The 19291-nt window shown below is 51.7% G+C and overlaps 1 protein-coding gene across 1 annotated transcript in view; it reads right to left on the bottom strand.

Moving 5' to 3' along the window:
- Positions 1 to 13369: 13369 nt before the first annotated feature.
- The window catches only part of LOC145338738 (V-set domain containing T-cell activation inhibitor 1-like), a gene marked incomplete at its 3' end in the record, with an annotated part of 90180 nt that continues 84258 nt past the window's right edge, over positions 13370 to 19291 (bottom strand). Inside the window, exons 2-4 of the mRNA XM_080183128.1 lie at positions 17857 to 17953; positions 14254 to 14475; positions 13370 to 13711 (exon numbers count right to left, since the gene is read on the bottom strand). Coding sequence (XP_080039254.1) covers positions 13370 to 13711; positions 14254 to 14314 — 403 coding nt within the window. The remainder of the gene's footprint in view (positions 13712 to 14253; positions 14476 to 17856; positions 17954 to 19291) is intronic.

Raw genomic sequence — 19291 nt, 5'->3', positions numbered from 1 at the left:
TCTGATAGAGACAGCGGGGGGAGAGAGAGTCTGATAGAGACAGGGAGGGAGAGAGTCTGATAGAGACAGGGAGGGAGAGAGAGTCTGATAGAGACAGGGAGAGAGAGAGAGAGTCTGATAGAGACAGGGAGGGAGAGAGAGTCTGATAGAGACAGGGAGAGAGAGAGAGTCTGATAGAGACAGGGAGAGAGAGAGAGTCTGATAGAGACAGGGAGAGAGAGTCTGATAGAGACAGGGAGAGAGAGAGTCTGATAGAGACAGGTAAGGAGAGAGAGTCTGATAGAGACAGGGAGAGAGAGAGAGTCTGATAGAGACAGGGAGAGAGAGAGAGTCTGATAGAGATAGGGAGGGAGAGAGAGTCTGATAGAGATAGGGAGGGAGAGAGAGTCTGATAGAGACAGGGAGGGAGAGAGAGTCTGATAGAGACAGGGAGAGAGAGTCTGATAGAGACAGGGAGGGAGAGAGAGTCTGATAGAGACAGGGAGAGAGAGAGAGTCTGATAGAGATAGGGAGGGAGAGAGTCTGATAGAGACAGGGAGGGAGAGAGAGTCTGATAGAGACAGGGAGGGAGAGAGAGTCTGATAGAGTCAGCGAGAGAGAGAGAGAGTCTGATAGAGACAGGAAGGGAGAGAGAGAGTCTGATAGAGACAGGGAGAGAGAGTCTGATAGAGATAGGGTGGGAGAGGGAGTCTGATACAGACAGGGAGAGAGAGAGAGTCTGATAGAGACAGGGAGGGAGAGAGAGTCTGCTAGAGACAGGGAGAGAGAGAGAGTCTGATAGAGACAGGGAGAGAGAGAGTCTGATAGAGACAGGGAGAGAGAGAGAGTCTTATAGAGACAGGGAGACAGAGTCTGACAGAGACAGGGAGGGAGAGAGAGTCTGATCGAGACAGGGAGAGAGAGAGAGTCTGATAGAGACAAAGAGGGAGAGAGAGTCTGATAGAGACAGGGAGGGAGAGAGAGTCTGATAGAGACAGGGAGGGAGAGAGAGTCTGATAGAGGCAGGGAGAGAGAGAGAGTCTGATAGAGACAGGGAGGGAGAGAGAGTCTGATAGAGACAGGGAGGGAGAGAGAGTCTGATAGAGGCAGGGAGAGAGAGAGAGTCTGATAGAGACAGGGAGGGAGAGAGAGTCTGATAGAGACAGGGAGGGAGAGAGAGTCTGATAGAGACAGGGAGAGAGAGAGAGTCTGATAGAGACAGGGAGAGCGAGAGAGAGTCTGATAGAGACAGGGAGGGAGAGAGAGTCTGATAGAGACAGGGAGAGGGAGAGAGTCTGATAGAGACAGGGAGGGAGGGAGAGAGTCTGATAGAGACAGGGAGAGAGAGAGTCTGATAGAGACAGGGAGAGAGAGAGAGTCTGATAGAGACAGGGAGAGCGAGAGAGAGTCTGATAGAGACAGGGAGGGAGGGAGAGAGTCTGATAGAGACAGGGAGAGAGAGAGAGAGTCTGATAGAGACAGGGAGAGAGAGAGAGAGTCTGATAGAGACAGGGAGGGAGGGAGAGAGTCTGATAGAGACAGGGAGGGAGAGAGAGTCTGATAGAGACAGGGACGGAGAGAGTCTGACAGAGACAGGGAGGGATAGAGAGTCTGATAGAGACAGGGAGGGAGAGAGTTTGATAGAGACAGGGAGGGATCGAGAGTCTGATAGAGACAGGGAGAGAGAGAGAGTCTGATAGAGACAGGGAGGGAGAGAGACAGTCTGATAGAGACAGGGAGAGAGAGTCTGATAGAGATAGGGTGGGAGAGGGAGTCTGATACAGACAGGGAGAGAGAGAGAGTCTGATAGAGACAGGGAGGGAGAGAGAGTCTGATAGAGACAGGGAGAGAGAGAGAGTCTGATAGAGACAGGGAGGGAGAGAGAGTCTGATAGAGACAGGGAGGGAGAGAGAGTCTGATAGAGACAGGGAGAGAGAGAGAGAGTCTGATAGAGACAGGGAGGGAGAGAGAGTCTCATAGAGACAGGGAGAGAGAGAGAGTCTGATAGTGACAGGGAGAGAGAGAGAGTCTGATAGAGACAGGGAGAGAGAGAGAGTCTGATAGAGACAGGGAGAGAGAGAGAGTCTGATAGAGACAGGGAGAGAGAGAGAGTCTGATAGAGACAGGGAGGGAGAGAGAGTCTGATAGAGACAGGGAGGGAGAGAGTCTGATAGAGACAGCGGGGGGAGAGAGAGTCTGATAGAGACAGGGAGGGAGAGAGTCTGATAGAGACAGGGAGGGAGAGAGAGTCTGATAGAGACAGGGAGAGAGAGAGAGAGTCTGATAGAGACAGGGAGGGAGAGAGAGTCTGATAGAGACAGGGAGATAGAGAGTGTCTGATAGAGACACGGAGAGAGAGAGAGTCTGATAGAGACAGGGAGAGAGAGTCTGATAGAGACAGGGAGGGAGAGAGAGTCTGATAGAGACAGGGAGAGAGAGAGAGAGTCTGATAGAGACAGGTAAGGAGAGAGAGTCTGATAGAGACAGGGAGAGAGAGAGAGTCTGATAGAGACAGGGAGAGAGAGAGAGTCTGATAGAGACAGGGAGAGAGAGTCTGATAGAGACACGGAGAGAGAGAGAGTCTGATAGAGACAGGGAGAGAGAGAGAGTCTGATAGAGATAGGGAGGGAGAGAGACTCTGATAGAGATAGGGAGGGAGAGAGAGTCTGATAGAGACAGGGAGGGAGAGAGAGTCTGATAGAGTCAGGGAGAGAGAGAGAGAGTCTGATAGAGACAGGGAGGGAGAGAGAGAGTCTGATAGAGACAGGGAGAGAGAGTCTGATAGAGATAGGGTGGGAGAGGGAGTCTGATACAGACAGGGAGAGAGAGAGAGTCTGATAGAGACAGGGAGGGAGAGAGAGTCTGATAGAGACAGGGAGAGAGAGAGAGTCTGATAGAGACAGGGAGAGAGAGAGTCTGATAGAGACAGGGAGAGAGAGAGAGTCTTATAGAGACAGGGAGAGAGAGTCTGACAGAGACAGGGAGGGAGAGAGAGTCTGATCGAGACAGGGAGAGAGAGAGAGTCTGATAGAGACAAAGAGGGAGAGAGAGTCTGATAGAGACAGGGAGGGAGAGAGAGTCTGATAGAGACAGGGAGGGAGAGAGAGTCTGATAGAGGCAGGGAGAGAGAGAGAGTCTGATAGAGACAGGGAGGGCGAGAGAGTCTGATAGAGACAGGGAGGGAGAGAGAGTCTGATAGAGGCAGGGAGAGAGAGAGAGTCTGATAGAGACAGGGAGAGCGAGAGAGAGTCTGATAGAGACAGGGAGGGAGAGAGAGTCTGATAGAGACAGGGAGAGGGAGAGAGTCTGATAGAGACAGGGAGGGAGGGAGAGTCTGATAGAGACAGGGAGGGAGAGCGTCTGATGGAGACAGCGGGGGGAGAGAGAGTCTGATAGAGACAGGGAGGGAGAGAGTCTGATAGAGACAGGGAGGGAGAGAGAGTCTGATAGAGACAGGGAGAGAGAGAGAGAGTCTGATAGAGACAGGGAGGGAGAGAGAGTCTGATAGAGACAGGGAGAGAGAGAGAGTCTGATCGAGACAGGGAGAGAGAGAGAGTCTGATAGAGACAGGGAGAGAGAGTCTGATAGAGACAGGGAGGGAGAGCGAGTCTGATAGAGACAGGGAGAGAGAGAGAGAGTCTGATAGAGACAGGTAAGAGGAGAGAGAGTCTGATAGAGACAGGAGAGAGAGAGAGTCTGATAGAGACAGGGAGAGAGAGAGAGTCTGATAGAGACAGGGAGAGAGAGTCTGATAGAGACAGGGAGAGAGAGTCTGATAGAGACAGGGAGGGAGAGAGAGTCTGATAGAGACAGGGAGAGAGAGAGAGTCTGATAGAGATAGGGAGGAGAGAGAGGTCTGATAGAGATAGGGAGGGAGAGAGAGTCTGATAGAGACAGGGAGGGAGAGAGAGTCTGATAGAGTCAGGGAGAGAGAGAGAGAGTCTGATAGAGACAGGGAGGGAGAGAGAGAGTCTGATAGAGACAGGGAGAGAGAGTCTGATAGAGATAGGGTGGAGAGGGAGTCTGATACAGACAGGGAGAGAGAGAGAGTCTGATAGAGACAGGGAGGGAGAGAGAGTCTGATAGAGACAGGGAGAGAGAGAGAGTCTGATAGAGACAGGGAGAGAGAGAGTCTGATAGAGACAGGGAGAGAGAGAGAGTCTTATAGAGACAGGGAGAGAGAGTCTGACAGAGACGGGGAGAGAGAGAGAGTCTGATCGAGACAGGGAGAGAGAGACAGTCTGATAGAGACAAAGAGGGAGAGAGAGTCTGATAGAGACAGGGAGGGAGAGAGAGTCTGATAGAGACAGGGAGGGAGAGAGAGTCTGATAGAGACAGGGAGGGAGAGAGAGTCTGATAGAGACAGGGAGAGAGAGAGAGAGTCTGATAGAGACAGGGAGGGAGAGAGAGTCTGATAGAGACAGGGAGAGAGAGAGAGTCTGATAGAGACAGGGAGGGAGAGAGAGTCTGATAGAGACAGGGAGAGAGAGTCTGATAGAGACAGGGAGAGAGAGAGAGTCTGATAGAGACAGGGAGAGAGAGAGAGTCTGATAGAGATAGGGAGGGAGAGAGAGTCTGATAGAGATAGGGAGGGAGAGAGAGTCTGATAGAGACAGGGAGGGAGAGAGAGTCTGATAGAGACAGGGAGAGAGAGAGAGAGTCTGATAGAGACAGGGAGGGAGAGAGACAGTCTGATAGAGACAGGGAGAGAGAGTCTGATAGAGATAGGGTGGGAGAGGGAGTCTGATACAGACAGGGAGAGAGAGAGAGTCTGATAGAGACAGGGAGGGAGAGAGAGTCTGATAGAGACAGGGAGAGAGAGAGAGTCTGACAGAGACAGGGAGGGAGAGAGAGTCTGATAGAGACAGGGAGAGCGAGAGTCTGATAGAGACAGGGAGGGAGAGAGAGTCTGATAGAGACAGGGAGAGAGAGAGAGAGTCTGATAGAGACAGGGAGGGAGAGAGAGTCTGATAGAGACAGGGAGAGAGAGAGAGTCTGATAGAGACAGGGAGAGAGAGAGAGTCTGATAGAGACAGGGAGAGAGAGAGAGTCTGATAGAGACAGGGAGAGAGAGAGAGCCTGATAGAGACAGGGAGAGAGAGAGAGTCTGATAGAGACAGGGAGGGAGAGAGAGTCTGATAGAGACAGGGAGGGAGAGAGTCTGATAGAGACAGCGGGGGGAGAGAGAGTCTGATAGAGACAGGGAGGGAGAGAGCCTGATAGAGACAGGGAGGGAGAGAGAGTCTGATAGAGACAGGGAGAGAGAGAGAGAGTCTGATAGAGACAGGGAGGGAGAGAGAGTCTGATAGAGACAGGGAGAGAGAGAGAGTCTGATAGAGACAGGGAGAGAGAGAGAGTCTGATAGAGACAGGGAGAGAGAGTCTGATAGAGACAGGGAGGGAGAGAGAGTCTGATAGAGACAGGGAGAGAGAGAGAGAGTCTGATAGAGACAGGGAGGGAGAGAGAGTCTGATAGAGACAGGGAGAGAGAGTCTGATAGAGACAGGGAGGGAGAGAGAGTCTGATAGAGACAGGGAGAGAGAGAGAGTCTGATAGAGATAGGGAGGGAGAGAGAGTCTGATAGAGATAGGGAGGGAGAGAGAGTCTGATAGAGACAGGGAGGGAGAGAGAGTCTGATAGAGTCAGGGAGAGAGAGAGAGAGTCTGATAGAGACAGGGAGGGAGAGAGAGAGTCTGATAGAGACAGGGAGAGAGAGTCTGATAGAGATAGGGTGGGAGAGGGAGTCTGATACAGAGAGGGAGAGAGAGAGAGTCTGATAGAGACAGGGAGGGAGAGAGAGTCTGATAGAGACAGGGAGAGAGAGAGAGTCTGATAGAGACAGGGAGAGAGAGAGTCTGATAGAGACAGGGAGAGAGAGAGAGTCTTATAGAGACAGGGAGAGAGAGTCTGACAGAGGCAGGGAGGGAGAGAGAGTCTGATCGAGACAGGGAGAGAGAGAGAGTCTGATAGAGACAAAGAGGGAGAGAGAGTCTGATAGAGACAGGGAGGGAGAGAGATTCTGATAGAGACAGGGAGGGAGAGAGAGTCTGATAGAGGCAGGGAGAGAGAGAGAGTCTGATAGAGACAGGGAGAGAGAGAGAGAGTCTGATAGAGACAGGGAGGGAGAGAGAGTCTGATAGAGACAGGGAGAGAGAGAGAGAGTCTGATAGAGACAGGGAGGGAGAGAGAGTCTGATAGAGACAGGGAGGGAGAGAGTCTGATAGAGACAGCGGGGAGAGAGAGAGTCTGATAGAGACAGGGAGAGAGAGAGAGTCTGATAGAGACAGGGAGAGAGAGAGAGAGTCTGATAGAGACAGGGAGAGAGAGAGAGTCTGATAGAGACAGGGAGGGAGAGAGAGTCTGATAGAGACAGGGAGGGAGAGAGAGTCTGATAGAGACAGCGGGGAGAGAGAGAGTCTGATAGAGACAGGGAGGGAGAGAGAGTCTGATAGAGACAGGGAGAGAGAGAGAGTCTGATAGAGACAGGGAGGGAGAGAGAGTCTGATAGAGACAGGGAGAGAGAGTCTGATAGAGACAGGGAGAGAGAGAGAGTCTGATAGAGACAGGGAGGGAGAGAGAGTCTGATAGAGACAGGGAGGGAGAGACAGTCTGATAGAGACAGGGAGGGAGAGAGTCTGATAGAGACAGCGGGGGGAGAGAGAGTCTGATAGAGACAGGGAGAGAGAGTCTGATTGAGACAGGGAGAGAGAGAGAGAGTCTGATAGAGACAGGGAGAGAGAGAGTCTGATAGAGACAGGTAAGGAGAGAGAGTCTGATAGAGACAGGGAGGGAGAGAGAGTCTGATAGAGACAGGGAGAGAGAGAGAGTCTGATAGAGATAGGGAGGGAGAGAGAGTCTGATAGAGACAGGGAGAGAGAGAGAGAGTCTGATAGAGACAGGGAGGGAGAGAGAGTCTGATAGAGACAGGGAGAGAGAGAGAGTCTGATAGAGATAGGGAGGGAGAGAGAGTCTGATAGAGATAGGGAGGGAGAGAGAGTCTGATAGAGACAGGGAGGGAGAGAGAGCCTGATAGAGACAGGGAGAGAGAGAGAGTCTGATAGAGACAGGGAGAGCGAGAGAGAGTCTGATAGAGACAGGGAGAGAGAGAGTCTGATAGAGACAGGGAGGGAGAGAGAGTCTGATAGAGACAGTGAGAGAGAGAGAGTCTGATAGAGACAGGGAGAGAGAGAGAGTCTGATAGAGACAGGGAGGGAGAGAGACAGTCTGATAGAGACAGGGAGAGAGAGTCTGATAGAGATAGGGTGGGAGAGGGAGTCTGATACAGACAGGGAGAGAGAGAGAGTCTGATAGAGACAGGGAGGGAGAGAGAGTCTGATAGAGACAGGGAGAGAGAGAGAGTCTGATAGAGACAGGGAGGGAGAGAGAGTCTGATAGAGACAGGGAGAGCGAGAGTCTGATAGAGACAGGGAGGGAGAGAGAGTCTGATAGAGACAGGGAGAGAGAGAGAGTCTGATAGAGACAGGGAGAGAGAGAGAGTCTGATAGAGACAGGCAGAGAGAGAGAGTCTGATAGAGACAGGGAGAGAGAGAGAGTCTGATAGAGACAGGGAGGGAGAGAGAGTCTGATAGAGACAGGGAGGGAGAGAGTCTGATAGAGACAGCGGGGGGAGAGAGAGTCTGATAGAGACAGGGAGGGAGAGAGTCTGATAGAGACAGGGAGGGACAGAGAGTCTGATAGAGACAGGGAGAGAGAGAGAGAGTCTGATAGAGACAGGGAGGGAGAGAGAGTCTGATAGAGACAGGGAGAGAGAGAGAGTCTGATAGAGACAGGGAGAGAGAGAGAGTCTGATAGAGACAGGGAGAGAGAGTCTGATAGAGACAGGGAGGGAGAGAGAGTCTGATAGAGACAGGGAGAGAGAGAGTCTGATAGAGACAGGTAAGGAGAGAGAGTCTGATAGAGACAGGGAGAGAGAGAGAGTCTGATAGAGACAGGGAGAGAGAGAGAGTCTGATAGAGATAGGGAGGGAGAGAGAGTCTGATAGAGATAGGGAGGGAGAGAGAGTCTGATAGAGACAGGGAGGGAGAGAGAGTCTGATAGAGACAGGGAGAGAGAGTCTGATAGAGACAGGGAGGGAGAGAGAGTCTGATAGAGACAGGGAGAGAGAGAGAGTCTGATAGAGATAGGGAGGGAGAGAGAGTCTGATAGAGATAGGGAGGGAGAGAGAGTCTGATAGAGACAGGGAGGGAGAGAGAGTCTGATAGAGTCAGCGAGAGAGAGAGAGAGTCTGATAGAGACAGGAAGGGAGAGAGAGAGTCTGATAGAGACAGGGAGAGAGAGTCTGATAGAGATAGGGTGGGAGAGGGAGTCTGATACAGACAGGGAGAGAGAGAGAGTCTGATAGAGACAGGGAGGGAGAGAGAGTCTGCTAGAGACAGGGAGAGAGAGAGAGTCTGATAGAGACAGGGAGAGAGAGAGTCTGATAGAGACAGGGAGAGAGAGAGAGTCTTATAGAGACAGGGAGACAGAGTCTGACAGAGACAGGGAGGGAGAGAGAGTCTGATCGAGACAGGGAGAGAGAGAGAGTCTGATAGAGACAAAGAGGGAGAGAGAGTCTGATAGAGACAGGGAGGGAGAGAGAGTCTGATAGAGACAGGGAGGGAGAGAGAGTCTGATAGAGGCAGGGAGAGAGAGAGAGTCTGATAGAGACAGGGAGGGAGAGAGAGTCTGATAGAGACAGGGAGGGAGAGAGAGTCTGATAGAGGCAGGGAGAGAGAGAGAGTCTGATAGAGACAGGGAGGGAGAGAGAGTCTGATAGAGACAGGGAGGGAGAGAGAGTCTGATAGAGACAGGGAGAGAGAGAGAGTCTGATAGAGACAGGGAGAGCGAGAGAGAGTCTGATAGAGACAGGGAGGGAGAGAGAGTCTGATAGAGACAGGGAGAGGGAGAGAGTCTGATAGAGACAGGGAGGGAGGGAGAGAGTCTGATAGAGACAGGGAGAGAGAGAGTCTGATAGAGACAGGGAGAGAGAGAGAGTCTGATAGAGACAGGGAGAGCGAGAGAGAGTCTGATAGAGACAGGGAGGGAGGGAGAGAGTCTGATAGAGACAGGGAGAGAGAGAGAGAGTCTGATAGAGACAGGGAGAGAGAGAGAGAGTCTGATAGAGACAGGGAGGGAGGGAGAGAGTCTGATAGAGACAGGGAGGGAGAGAGAGTCTGATAGAGACAGGGACGGAGAGAGTCTGATAGAGACAGGGAGGGATAGAGAGTCTGATAGAGACAGGGAGGGAGAGAGTTTGATAGAGACAGGGAGGGATCGAGAGTCTGATAGAGACAGGGAGAGAGAGAGAGAGTCTGATAGAGACAGGGAGGGAGAGAGACAGTCTGATAGAGACAGGGAGAGAGAGTCTGATAGAGATAGGGTGGGAGAGGGAGTCTGATACAGACAGGGAGAGAGAGAGAGTCTGATAGAGACAGGGAGGGAGAGAGAGTCTGATAGAGACAGGGAGAGAGAGAGAGTCTGATAGAGACAGGGAGGGAGAGAGAGTCTGATAGAGACAGGGAGGGAGAGAGAGTCTGATAGAGACAGGGAGAGAGAGAGAGAGTCTGATAGAGACAGGGAGGGAGAGAGAGTCTCATAGAGACAGGGAGAGAGAGAGAGTCTGATAGTGACAGGGAGAGAGAGAGAGTCTGATAGAGACAGGGAGAGAGAGAGAGTCTGATAGAGACAGGGAGAGAGAGAGAGTCTGATAGAGACAGGGAGAGAGAGAGAGTCTGATAGAGACAGGGAGGGAGAGAGAGTCTGATAGAGACAGGGAGGGAGAGAGTCTGATAGAGACAGCGGGGGGAGAGAGAGTCTGATAGAGACAGGGAGGGAGAGAGTCTGATAGAGACAGGGAGGGAGAGAGAGTCTGATAGAGACAGGGAGAGAGAGAGAGAGTCTGATAGAGACAGGGAGGGAGAGAGAGTCTGATAGAGACAGGGAGATAGAGAGTGTCTGATAGAGACACGGAGAGAGAGAGAGTCTGATAGAGACAGGGAGAGAGAGTCTGATAGAGACAGGGAGGGAGAGAGAGTCTGATAGAGACAGGGAGAGAGAGAGAGAGTCTGATAGAGACAGGTAAGGAGGGAGAGTCTGATAGAGACAGGGAGAGAGAGAGAGTCTGATAGAGACAGGGAGAGAGAGAGAGTCTGATAGAGACAGGGAGAGAGAGTCTGATAGAGACACGGAGAGAGAGAGAGTCTGATAGAGACAGGGAGAGAGAGAGAGTCTGATAGAGATAGGGAGGGAGAGAGACTCTGATAGAGATAGGGAGGGAGAGAGAGTCTGATAGAGACAGGGAGGGAGAGAGAGTCTGATAGAGTCAGGGAGAGAGAGAGAGAGTCTGATAGAGACAGGGAGGGAGAGAGAGAGTCTGATAGAGACAGGGAGAGAGAGTCTGATAGAGATAGGGTGGGAGAGGGAGTCTGATACAGACAGGGAGAGAGAGAGAGTCTGATAGAGACAGGGAGGGAGAGAGAGTCTGATAGAGACAGGGAGAGAGAGAGAGTCTGATAGAGACAGGGAGAGAGAGAGTCTGATAGAGACAGGGAGAGAGAGAGAGTCTTATAGAGACAGGGAGAGAGAGTCTGACAGAGACAGGGAGGGAGAGAGAGTCTGATCGAGACAGGGAGAGAGAGAGAGTCTGATAGAGACAGGGAGGGAGAGAGAGTCTGATAGAGACAGGGAGGGAGAGAGAGTCTGATAGAGGCAGGGAGAGAGAGAGAGTCTGATAGAGACAGGGAGGGCGAGAGAGTCTGATAGAGACAGGGAGGGAGAGAGAGTCTGATAGAGGCAGGGAGAGAGAGAGAGTCTGATAGAGACAGGGAGAGCGAGAGAGAGTCTGATAGAGACAGGGAGGGAGAGAGAGTCTGATAGAGACAGGGAGAGGGAGAGAGTCTGATAGAGACAGGGAGGGAGGGAGAGAGTCTGATAGAGACAGGGAGAGAGAGAGTCTGATAGAGACAGGGAGAGAGAGAGAGTCTGATAGAGACAGGGAGAGCGAGAGAGAGTCTGATAGAGACAGGGAGGGAGGGAGAGAGTCTGATAGAGACAGGGAGAGAGAGAGAGAGTCTGATAGAGACAGGGAGGGAGGGAGAGAGTCTGATAGAGACAGGGAGAGAGAGAGAGAGTCTGATAGAGACAGGGAGGGAGAGAGAGTCTGATAGAGACAGGGAGGGAGAGAGTCTGATAGAGACAGGGAGAGAGAGAGAGTCTGATAGAGACAGGGAGAGCGAGAGAGAGTCTGATAGAGACAGGGAGGGAGAGAGAGTCTGATAGAGACAGGGAGAGAGAGAGAGTCTGATAGAGACAGGGAGAGAGAGAGAGAGTCTGATAGATACAGGGAGGGAGAGAGAGTCTGATAGAGACAGGGAGAGGGAGAGAGTCTGATAGAGACAGGGAGAGAGAGAGAGTCTGATAGAGACAGGGAGAGCGAGAGAGAGTCTGATAGAGACAGGGAGGGAGGGAGAGTCTGATAGAGACAGGGAGGGAGAGAGTCTGATAGAGACAGGGAGAGAGAGAGAGAGTCTGATAGAGACAGGGAGGGGGAGAGAGTCTGATAGAGACAGAGAGGGAGAGAGAGTCTGATAGAGACAGGGAGGGAGAGAGATCTGATAGAGACAGAGAGGGAGAGAGAGTCTGATAGAGACAGGGAGACAGAGAGAGTCTGATAGAGACACGGAGGGAGAGAGTCTGATAGAGACAGGGAGGGAGGGAGAGAGTCTGATAGAGACAGGGAGGGAGAGAGAGTCTGATAGAGACAGGGAGGGAGAGAGAGTCTGATAGAGACAGGGAGGGATAGAGAGTCTGATAGAGACAGGGAGGGAGAGAGTCTGATAGAGACAGGGAGAGAGAGAGTCTGATAGAGACAGGGAGAGAGAGAGTCTGATAGAGACAGGGAGAGAGAGAGTCTGATAGAGACAGGGAGGGAGAGAGTCTGATAGAGACAGGGAGGGAGAGAGAGTCTGATAGAGACAGGGAGAGAGAGAGAGTCTGATAGAGGCAGGGAGGGAGATTCTCTGTCAGGGAGGGAGAGAGTCAGACAGGATCCAAGGAGAGAGAGACGGAGAGAGATTCTCCCATCGCAATGCGCTAATCTTATGGTGCATCAGGTTGGAGGTTTGCAGATCGGCCATTTTGTGGGATTCGCGTATGCGTTCCTGATGCTTTTATGTCTCCCATCGCCAGAGAGCGTGTGCAGTCGAGACCATGCTGGAAACCAGTGGGAAGACCTGGTGTGTAACTGTAATCTATCTCAATGTATGTTAAATGTGATTATCGGGCCTGGGATTGAATTCTGTGGGCCCAGTTGAAACTCCCAATGTGCCAGGTGTATTTCACTCTGGCGGGGTTTAAAATAGCCCCCACTTTGGGAGAAACTACCACGAGATCTCACTAGAGTGAAGCAAGGGGCAATGAGGACCCCCCTCAGGGGTCAGGTGGTGGGGGATTAGTGCCCCCTAAGCATGAGCACCTTGGCAGTGCCAGCCTGTGCCCCCAACACTGCCCAGGGGCACCCTGGCACTGCCCATCAGGCATCGGGGCAGTGCAAAGAGGGCAGGGCCTATTGTGGGCACGGCCTAGAGGTGATGGGTGGGGGTGGGCAGTCTGACTGCCACTCTGCATGGGGATCGGTCAGGGCTGGAGGCCAGCGATCAGGGCGGGGAAGGGCGCTCTGCTGGGGTTCTGCCTCCCTGAGGAGGGTGGGGTCGACTTCCTGTCGGGGCGGTGGTTCTGGCAGGGTGAGGGGCATCAGCACTGCTGGACGTTCGCGCGGGCTGGACATTGGGGTGCTTTGGGGTAGGGTTGGGAGGGGATTGTCACTGCTGGGGGGCAGAATTGGAGGGTCCCGGGCAAACGGGAGGCTGACGGTTTGGGGCCACTGCGCATGTGCAGAGTTCCAGAGCTATCAGACTCCCTGAGCTTTTAATGATATTCACGATTGTGATCTCTGCAGCGCACAGGGCGTGGGAGATTCGAGTCTGAACTCTCACTGAAAAAGAAATCGTGAATTACACCACATTCCCCACCAATTCAGCACTGAGAACTTTTTTAGAGTCGGTCAAGAGCCAGATAGAGAGAGTGAGGCAACAGACAGACATATCAGAGGCTGCGAGAAATACAGAGGCAGAAGTACAGAGAGAAAGAAAGACATAGGAAGAGAAACGGAGGGAGGGACACAGAGAGACAGAGAGAGTAGAGGCAACAGAAAATAATCAAGCACATTCTACATTCAACCCAACCCCAATCAGACACCCTGATGCCATCAGAGAGTAGCCCACACGTTTAGCCTCCTTCTTCAGCCCAAAAGCAGTCCTCCAGTGGAATCGAGCACACCCAGCTAGTACCGACAGGCTGAATGTCCTCCCCCCACTTCTTGGGGTGTAACATACCAGCCACCTGCAGTTCCTGCCTCTGCCTGTACTTCCGCAGTGGTAAACGCACAAAGCAGTCGTAGGGACCCTCATCCCGCGGGGAAACTTGTCTGATTTTCAGAGAAGCGTGGCCCGATGCCAGCTGGGATTCCTCCAGCACCGTCCTGTTCCGGAATTGTTGGTGCTGGCTCTGGAAGTTGGCATTGCCGTGCTGGTAGCTGTATGCCACCCGCACCTCTGGCTCCCTCAGACTCCACTCGATGATCAGCCCCTTGAGGGGGGCGACACTGAACTGGCATTCCAGCAGCGCGTCCTGCCCCACCTGGGCAATGGTTACAGTCAGGGCAGGATCTGCACAAACTGGAAAACACAAACACAGCAGGTCAGACGCCACCACCAGCTCACAAAGAAAGCTATTCAATTCTGTAAAGCTGCACATTTTCCAATACATCCTTTTAATATCTCACCCAGTCTAATCCCACTCCTCCCTCACTCCCCAGACCCAATAATACCCCCCTCAGTCAAATCCCACTCCTCCCTCACTCTCCACACCCATTAATACCCCCCTCAGTCAAATCCCACTCTCCCCCTCACTCTGCAGCCTTTATTATCCCACCCAGTCTAATCCCAGTCTCCCCTCACACTTTAATATCCCACGCAGTCTAATCCCACTCCTCCCTCTTTAATATCCCACCCAGCTTGATCGCACTCCCCGCACCCATTAATACCCCCCTCAGTCAAACCCCACTCTCCCCCTCACTCTCTGCATCCTTTATTATCCCACCCAGTCTAATCCCACTCCTCCCTCATTCTGTTTAATATCTCACCCAGTCTAATCCCACCCCCCCCTCATTCTGTTTAATATCTCACCCAGTCGAATTCCTTAAGTTCCATTGATTTACCTGAACACAACAGGCACAAGAGAGTGAGGAGATTCTGCTGGAACTGGACTGAAACGTTCATGCTTTGTTGTCAATGCGTTGAGCCTCCTTGTGTCTCTGCCTCTAGACCAGAGCAGGCATACTCAGCTTTCCTTTCTAAATTCACTCTCTCCTCTCATCCTCTCCCTCTCCAGTTGTCACTCATTCTATCCCTGTCGCTTGGTCCTCTCAGTTCATCTGGATCTGCGAACATAAAAGACATGTTCACCTATTATGTATTGTGTTAGTCTCGAGGGTGTGCTGCAGGATATCGCTGCAGGAGTCCCTTAGGGTGGTGTCCTAGGTACAATCATCTTCAGCTGCTCCATCAATGACCTTCCCTAAGATCAGAAGTAGGGATGTTCACCAATGATTGCACCATGTTCAGCACTATTCGTGACTCAGATATGTAACAGTCCGTGATCGAATGCAACAAAGTCAGGACAATATCCAGGCTTCGGCTGACAAGTGACAAGTAACATTGCAACCACACACATGCCAGGCAATGACTATCACTAATAAGAGACACTCTAACCACTGCCCTTTGACACTCAATGGCATTACCATCACCAAATTCCCCCGCTGCCAGTATCCTTGGGGTGACCATTGACCAGAAATTCAAATGGTCCCACCACATAAAAATAGTGGCTCCAAGAGCAGGTCAGAGGCTAGGAACACTGCGGCAAGTATCTCACCTCCTGACTCGCCAAAGCCTGTCCATCTAAAAGGCACAGGTCTGGAGTGTGATGGAATACTCCCCACTTGCCTGGATGGGTGCAGCTCCAACAACACTCAAAAAACTCAACACTGTCCAGAACAGAGTGTCAGTGGGGTCAGCAGGTAAATATATGGGAGTAGGGCCTGGGTGGGATTGTTGTCAGTGCAGGCTCGATGTGTCAAATGGCCTCCTTCTGCACTGTATGGATTCTATTCTACGATTGTATGGCAACACAGTCTGCTTGATTGGCACCATATCCACAAACATTCACTCCCTCCACCACCAAGCCTCAGTAGCAGCAGTGTATACGAGTGACAAGACACACTGCAACAATTCGCTTAGACAGCACCTTCCAAATACATGATAATGTCCATCTAGAAGGACAAGAGCAGCAAGAACCCAAGAACACCAACACTTGGAGGTCCTTTCCAAGCCCCTCACCATCCTGACTTGGAAATATATCGTCTTTCCTTAGCAGTCGCTGGGTCAAATTTCAGAACTCCCTCCCTAGTGGGTCACAGCACATGGACCACATCGATTCAAGAAGGCATCTCAACACCAACTTCTCAGTGGAACTTTGTATGGGTAATAATTACTGGGAGAGGTAGTCACACCCAGATCCCAGAAATACATCAAAAAATCTGGGCGCTGCACTGTCAGAGGGTCAGTACTGAGGGAGTGCTGCACTGTCAGAGGGTCAGTACTGAGGGGGTGCTGCACTGTCAGAGGGTCAGTACTGAGGGAGTGCCGCACTGTCAGAGGGTCAGTACTGAGGGAGTGCTGCACTGTCAGAGGGTCAGTACTGAGGGGGTGCTGCACTGTCAGAGGGTCAGTACTGAGGGAGTGCGGGACTGTCAGAGGGTCAGTACTGAGGGAGTGCCGCACTGTCAGAGGGTCAGTACTGAGGGAGTGCTGCACTGTCAGAGGGTCAGTACTGAGAGAGTGCCGCACTGTCAGAGGGTCAGTACTGAGGGAGTGCTGCACTGTCAGAGGGTCAGTACTGAGGGAGTGCGGGACTGTCAGAGGGTCAGTACTGAGGGAATGCTGCACTGTCAGAGGGTCAGTACTGAGGGTGTGCTGCACTGTCAGAGGGTCAGTACTGAGGGAGTGCTGCACTGTCAGAGGGTCAGTACTGAGGGTGTGCTGCACTGTCAGAGGGTCAGTACTAAGGGAGTGCTGCACTGTCAGAGGGTCAGTACTGAGGGAGTGCTGCACTGTCAGAGGGTCAGTACTGAGGGAGTGCTGCACTGTCAGAGGGTCAGTACTGAGGGTGTGCTGCACTGTCAGAGGGTCAGTACTGAGGGAGTGCTGCACTGTCAGAGGGTCAGTACTGAGGGAGTGCCGCACTGTCAGAGGGTCAGTACTGAGGGAGTGCTGCACTGTCAGAGGGTCAGTACTGAGGGAGTGCGGGACTGTCAGAGGGTCAGTACTGAGGGAGTGCTGCACTGTCAGAGGGTAAGTACTGAGGGAGTGCTGCACTGTCAGAGGGTCAGTACTGAGGGAGTGCTGCACTGTCAGAGGGTCAGTACTGAGGGAGTGCCGCACTGTCAGAGGGTCAGTACTGAGGGAGTGCTGCACTGTCAGAGGGTCAGTATTGAGGGAGTGCCGCACTGTCAGAGGGTCAGTACTGAGGGAGTGCTGCACTGTCAGAGGGTCAGTACTGAGGGAGTGCCGCACTGTCAGAGGGTCAGTACTGAGGGAGTGCTGCACTGTCAGAGGGTCAGTACTAAGGGAGTGCTGCACTGTCAGAGGGTCAGTACTGAGGGAGTGCTGCACTGTCAGAGGGTCAGTACTAAGGGAGTGCTGCACTGTCAGAGGGTCAGTACTGAGGGAGTGCTGCACTGTCAGAGGGACAGTACTAAGAGAGTGCTGCACTGTCAGAGGGTCAGTACTGAGGGTGTGCTGCACTGTCAGAGGGTCAGTACTGAGGGAGTGCTGCACGGTCAGAGGGTCAGTACTAAGGGAGTGCTGCACTGTCAGAGGGTCAGTACTGAGGGAGTGCTGCACTGTCAGAGGGTCAGTACTAAGGGAGTGCTGCACTGTCAGAGGGTCAGTACTGAGGGAGTGCTGCACTGTCAGAGGGTCAGTACTAAGGGAGTGCTGCACTGTCAGAGGGTCAGTACTGAGGGTGTGCTGCACTGTCAGAGGGTCAGTACTGAGGAAGTGCTGCACTGTCAGACGGTCAGTACTGAGGGAGTTCTGCACTGTCAGAGGGTCAGTACTGAGGGAGTGCTGCACTGTCAGAGGGTCAGTACTGAGGGAGTGCTGCACTGTCAGAGGGTCAGTACTGAGGGAGTGCTGCACTGTCAGAGGGTCAGTACTGAGGGTGTGCTGCACTGTCAGAGGGTCAGTACTGAGGGAGTGCTGCACTGTCAGAGGGTCAGTACTGAGGGAGTGCTGCACTGTCAGAGGGTCAGTACTGAGGGAGCGCTGCACTGTCAGAGGGTCAGTACTGAGGGAGCGCTGCACTGTCAGAGGGTCAGTACTGAGGGAGTGCTGCACTGTCAGAGGGTCAGTACTGAGGGAGCGCTGCACTGTCAGAGGGTCAGTACTGAGGGAGTGCGGCACTGTCAGAGGGTCAGTACTGAGGGAGTGCTACACTGTCAGAGACTGCATCTTTCTGATGAAAAGTCAGATTGAGGCGCTCAGTGTAAATGACCCCATGGACTATCTCATATGATGAGGGGTGGGTGCGGGGCACGACGGGCGAATGCAGGAAACTACAGTTGGTTCTTCTTTGATCTCCTGGAGTCAATATTCACCCCAATAACCAACACAACTGAAAGTTATTTCCACATTGCTGTTAATTGGAGCTTTCTGAGTGTAAATTGGCTGATACCTTTCCCAAAAGAACAAAACATACTTACACGGTGCTCATTTGTAAAGATTTCTCTTCGCGGTGTCGAGCTTTCTTCACTCTGGGCTTCTCGCCAGGCTGAGTAAATATGTCCAACTTCCTGTGTCCTTCAACGGTCAGGCAAGTTATTTTTGTATTTTAGCTTGCATCAGAGAAAGAGAGAGAGACAGAGACTGAGACAGAGGCTGCGATTGAGCTACACGCAGACTCACACACACAAACACACACACTCAGATTGAGATACACACACAACCTCACATTGAGATACACACACACACACACAGATTGAGATACACACACACGTGCACACTCAGATTGATATACAGACACACACTCAGATTAAGATATACACACACACGCACACTCAGATTGAGATACACACACACACACAATCAGATTCAGATACACACACACTCAGATTGAGATACACACACACACACACACACACACAATCAGATTCAGATACACACACACACAGATTGAGATACACACACACACACACTCAGATTGAGACACACACACACTCAGATTGAGAGAGACACACACACACACTCAGATTGAGATACACACACACGCACACTCAGATTGAGATACACACACACTCAGATTGAGATACACACACTCACGCACACATACTCAGATTGAGATACACATACACGTGCACACTCAGATTGAGATACAAACACACGTGCACACTCAGATTGAGATACACACACACACACTCAGATTGAGATACACACACACACACATTCAGATTGAGATACACAAACACACACTCAGATTGAGATACACAAACACACTCAGATTGAGATACACACACATACACACACACACTCAGATTGAGATACACACACACATGCACACACTCAGATTGAGATACACGTACACACACACACTCAGATTGAGATACACGTACACATGCACACTCAGATTGAGATACACACACATACATGCACACACACTCAGATTAAGACACACATACTCAGATTGACAGACACACGCACACTCAGACTGATACATACACACACACACGCACTCATATTGAGATACATACATGCACACACTCAGATTGAGATACACACGCACACACACTCAGGTTGAGATACACACACATACAGACACACACTCAGATTGAGATACACACACACATGCACACTCAGATTGATATACAGACACACACTCAGATTGAGATACACACTCACACAAACACTCAGATTGATATACACACACACACTCAGATTTAGATACACACACACAAACACGCGCACTCAGATTGAGATACGCACACACACTCAGATTGAGATGCACACACACCCTCGGATTGAGATACACACACACATGCACACGCTCAGATTGATGTACACATACACATACACGCGCTCAGATTGAGGTACACATACAGACACACACACACTCAGATTGAGATACACACACACACACTCAGA

This window comes from Carcharhinus amblyrhynchos, unplaced genomic scaffold (genome assembly GCF_965287045.1).
Source record: "Carcharhinus amblyrhynchos unplaced genomic scaffold, sCarAmb.v2.hapA chromosome_157, whole genome shotgun sequence".
NCBI lineage: Eukaryota > Metazoa > Chordata > Chondrichthyes > Carcharhiniformes > Carcharhinidae > Carcharhinus > Carcharhinus amblyrhynchos.
The sequence above is the reverse complement of the archived record's forward strand: the minus strand, read 5'-3'. Positions and strand labels throughout refer to the sequence as shown.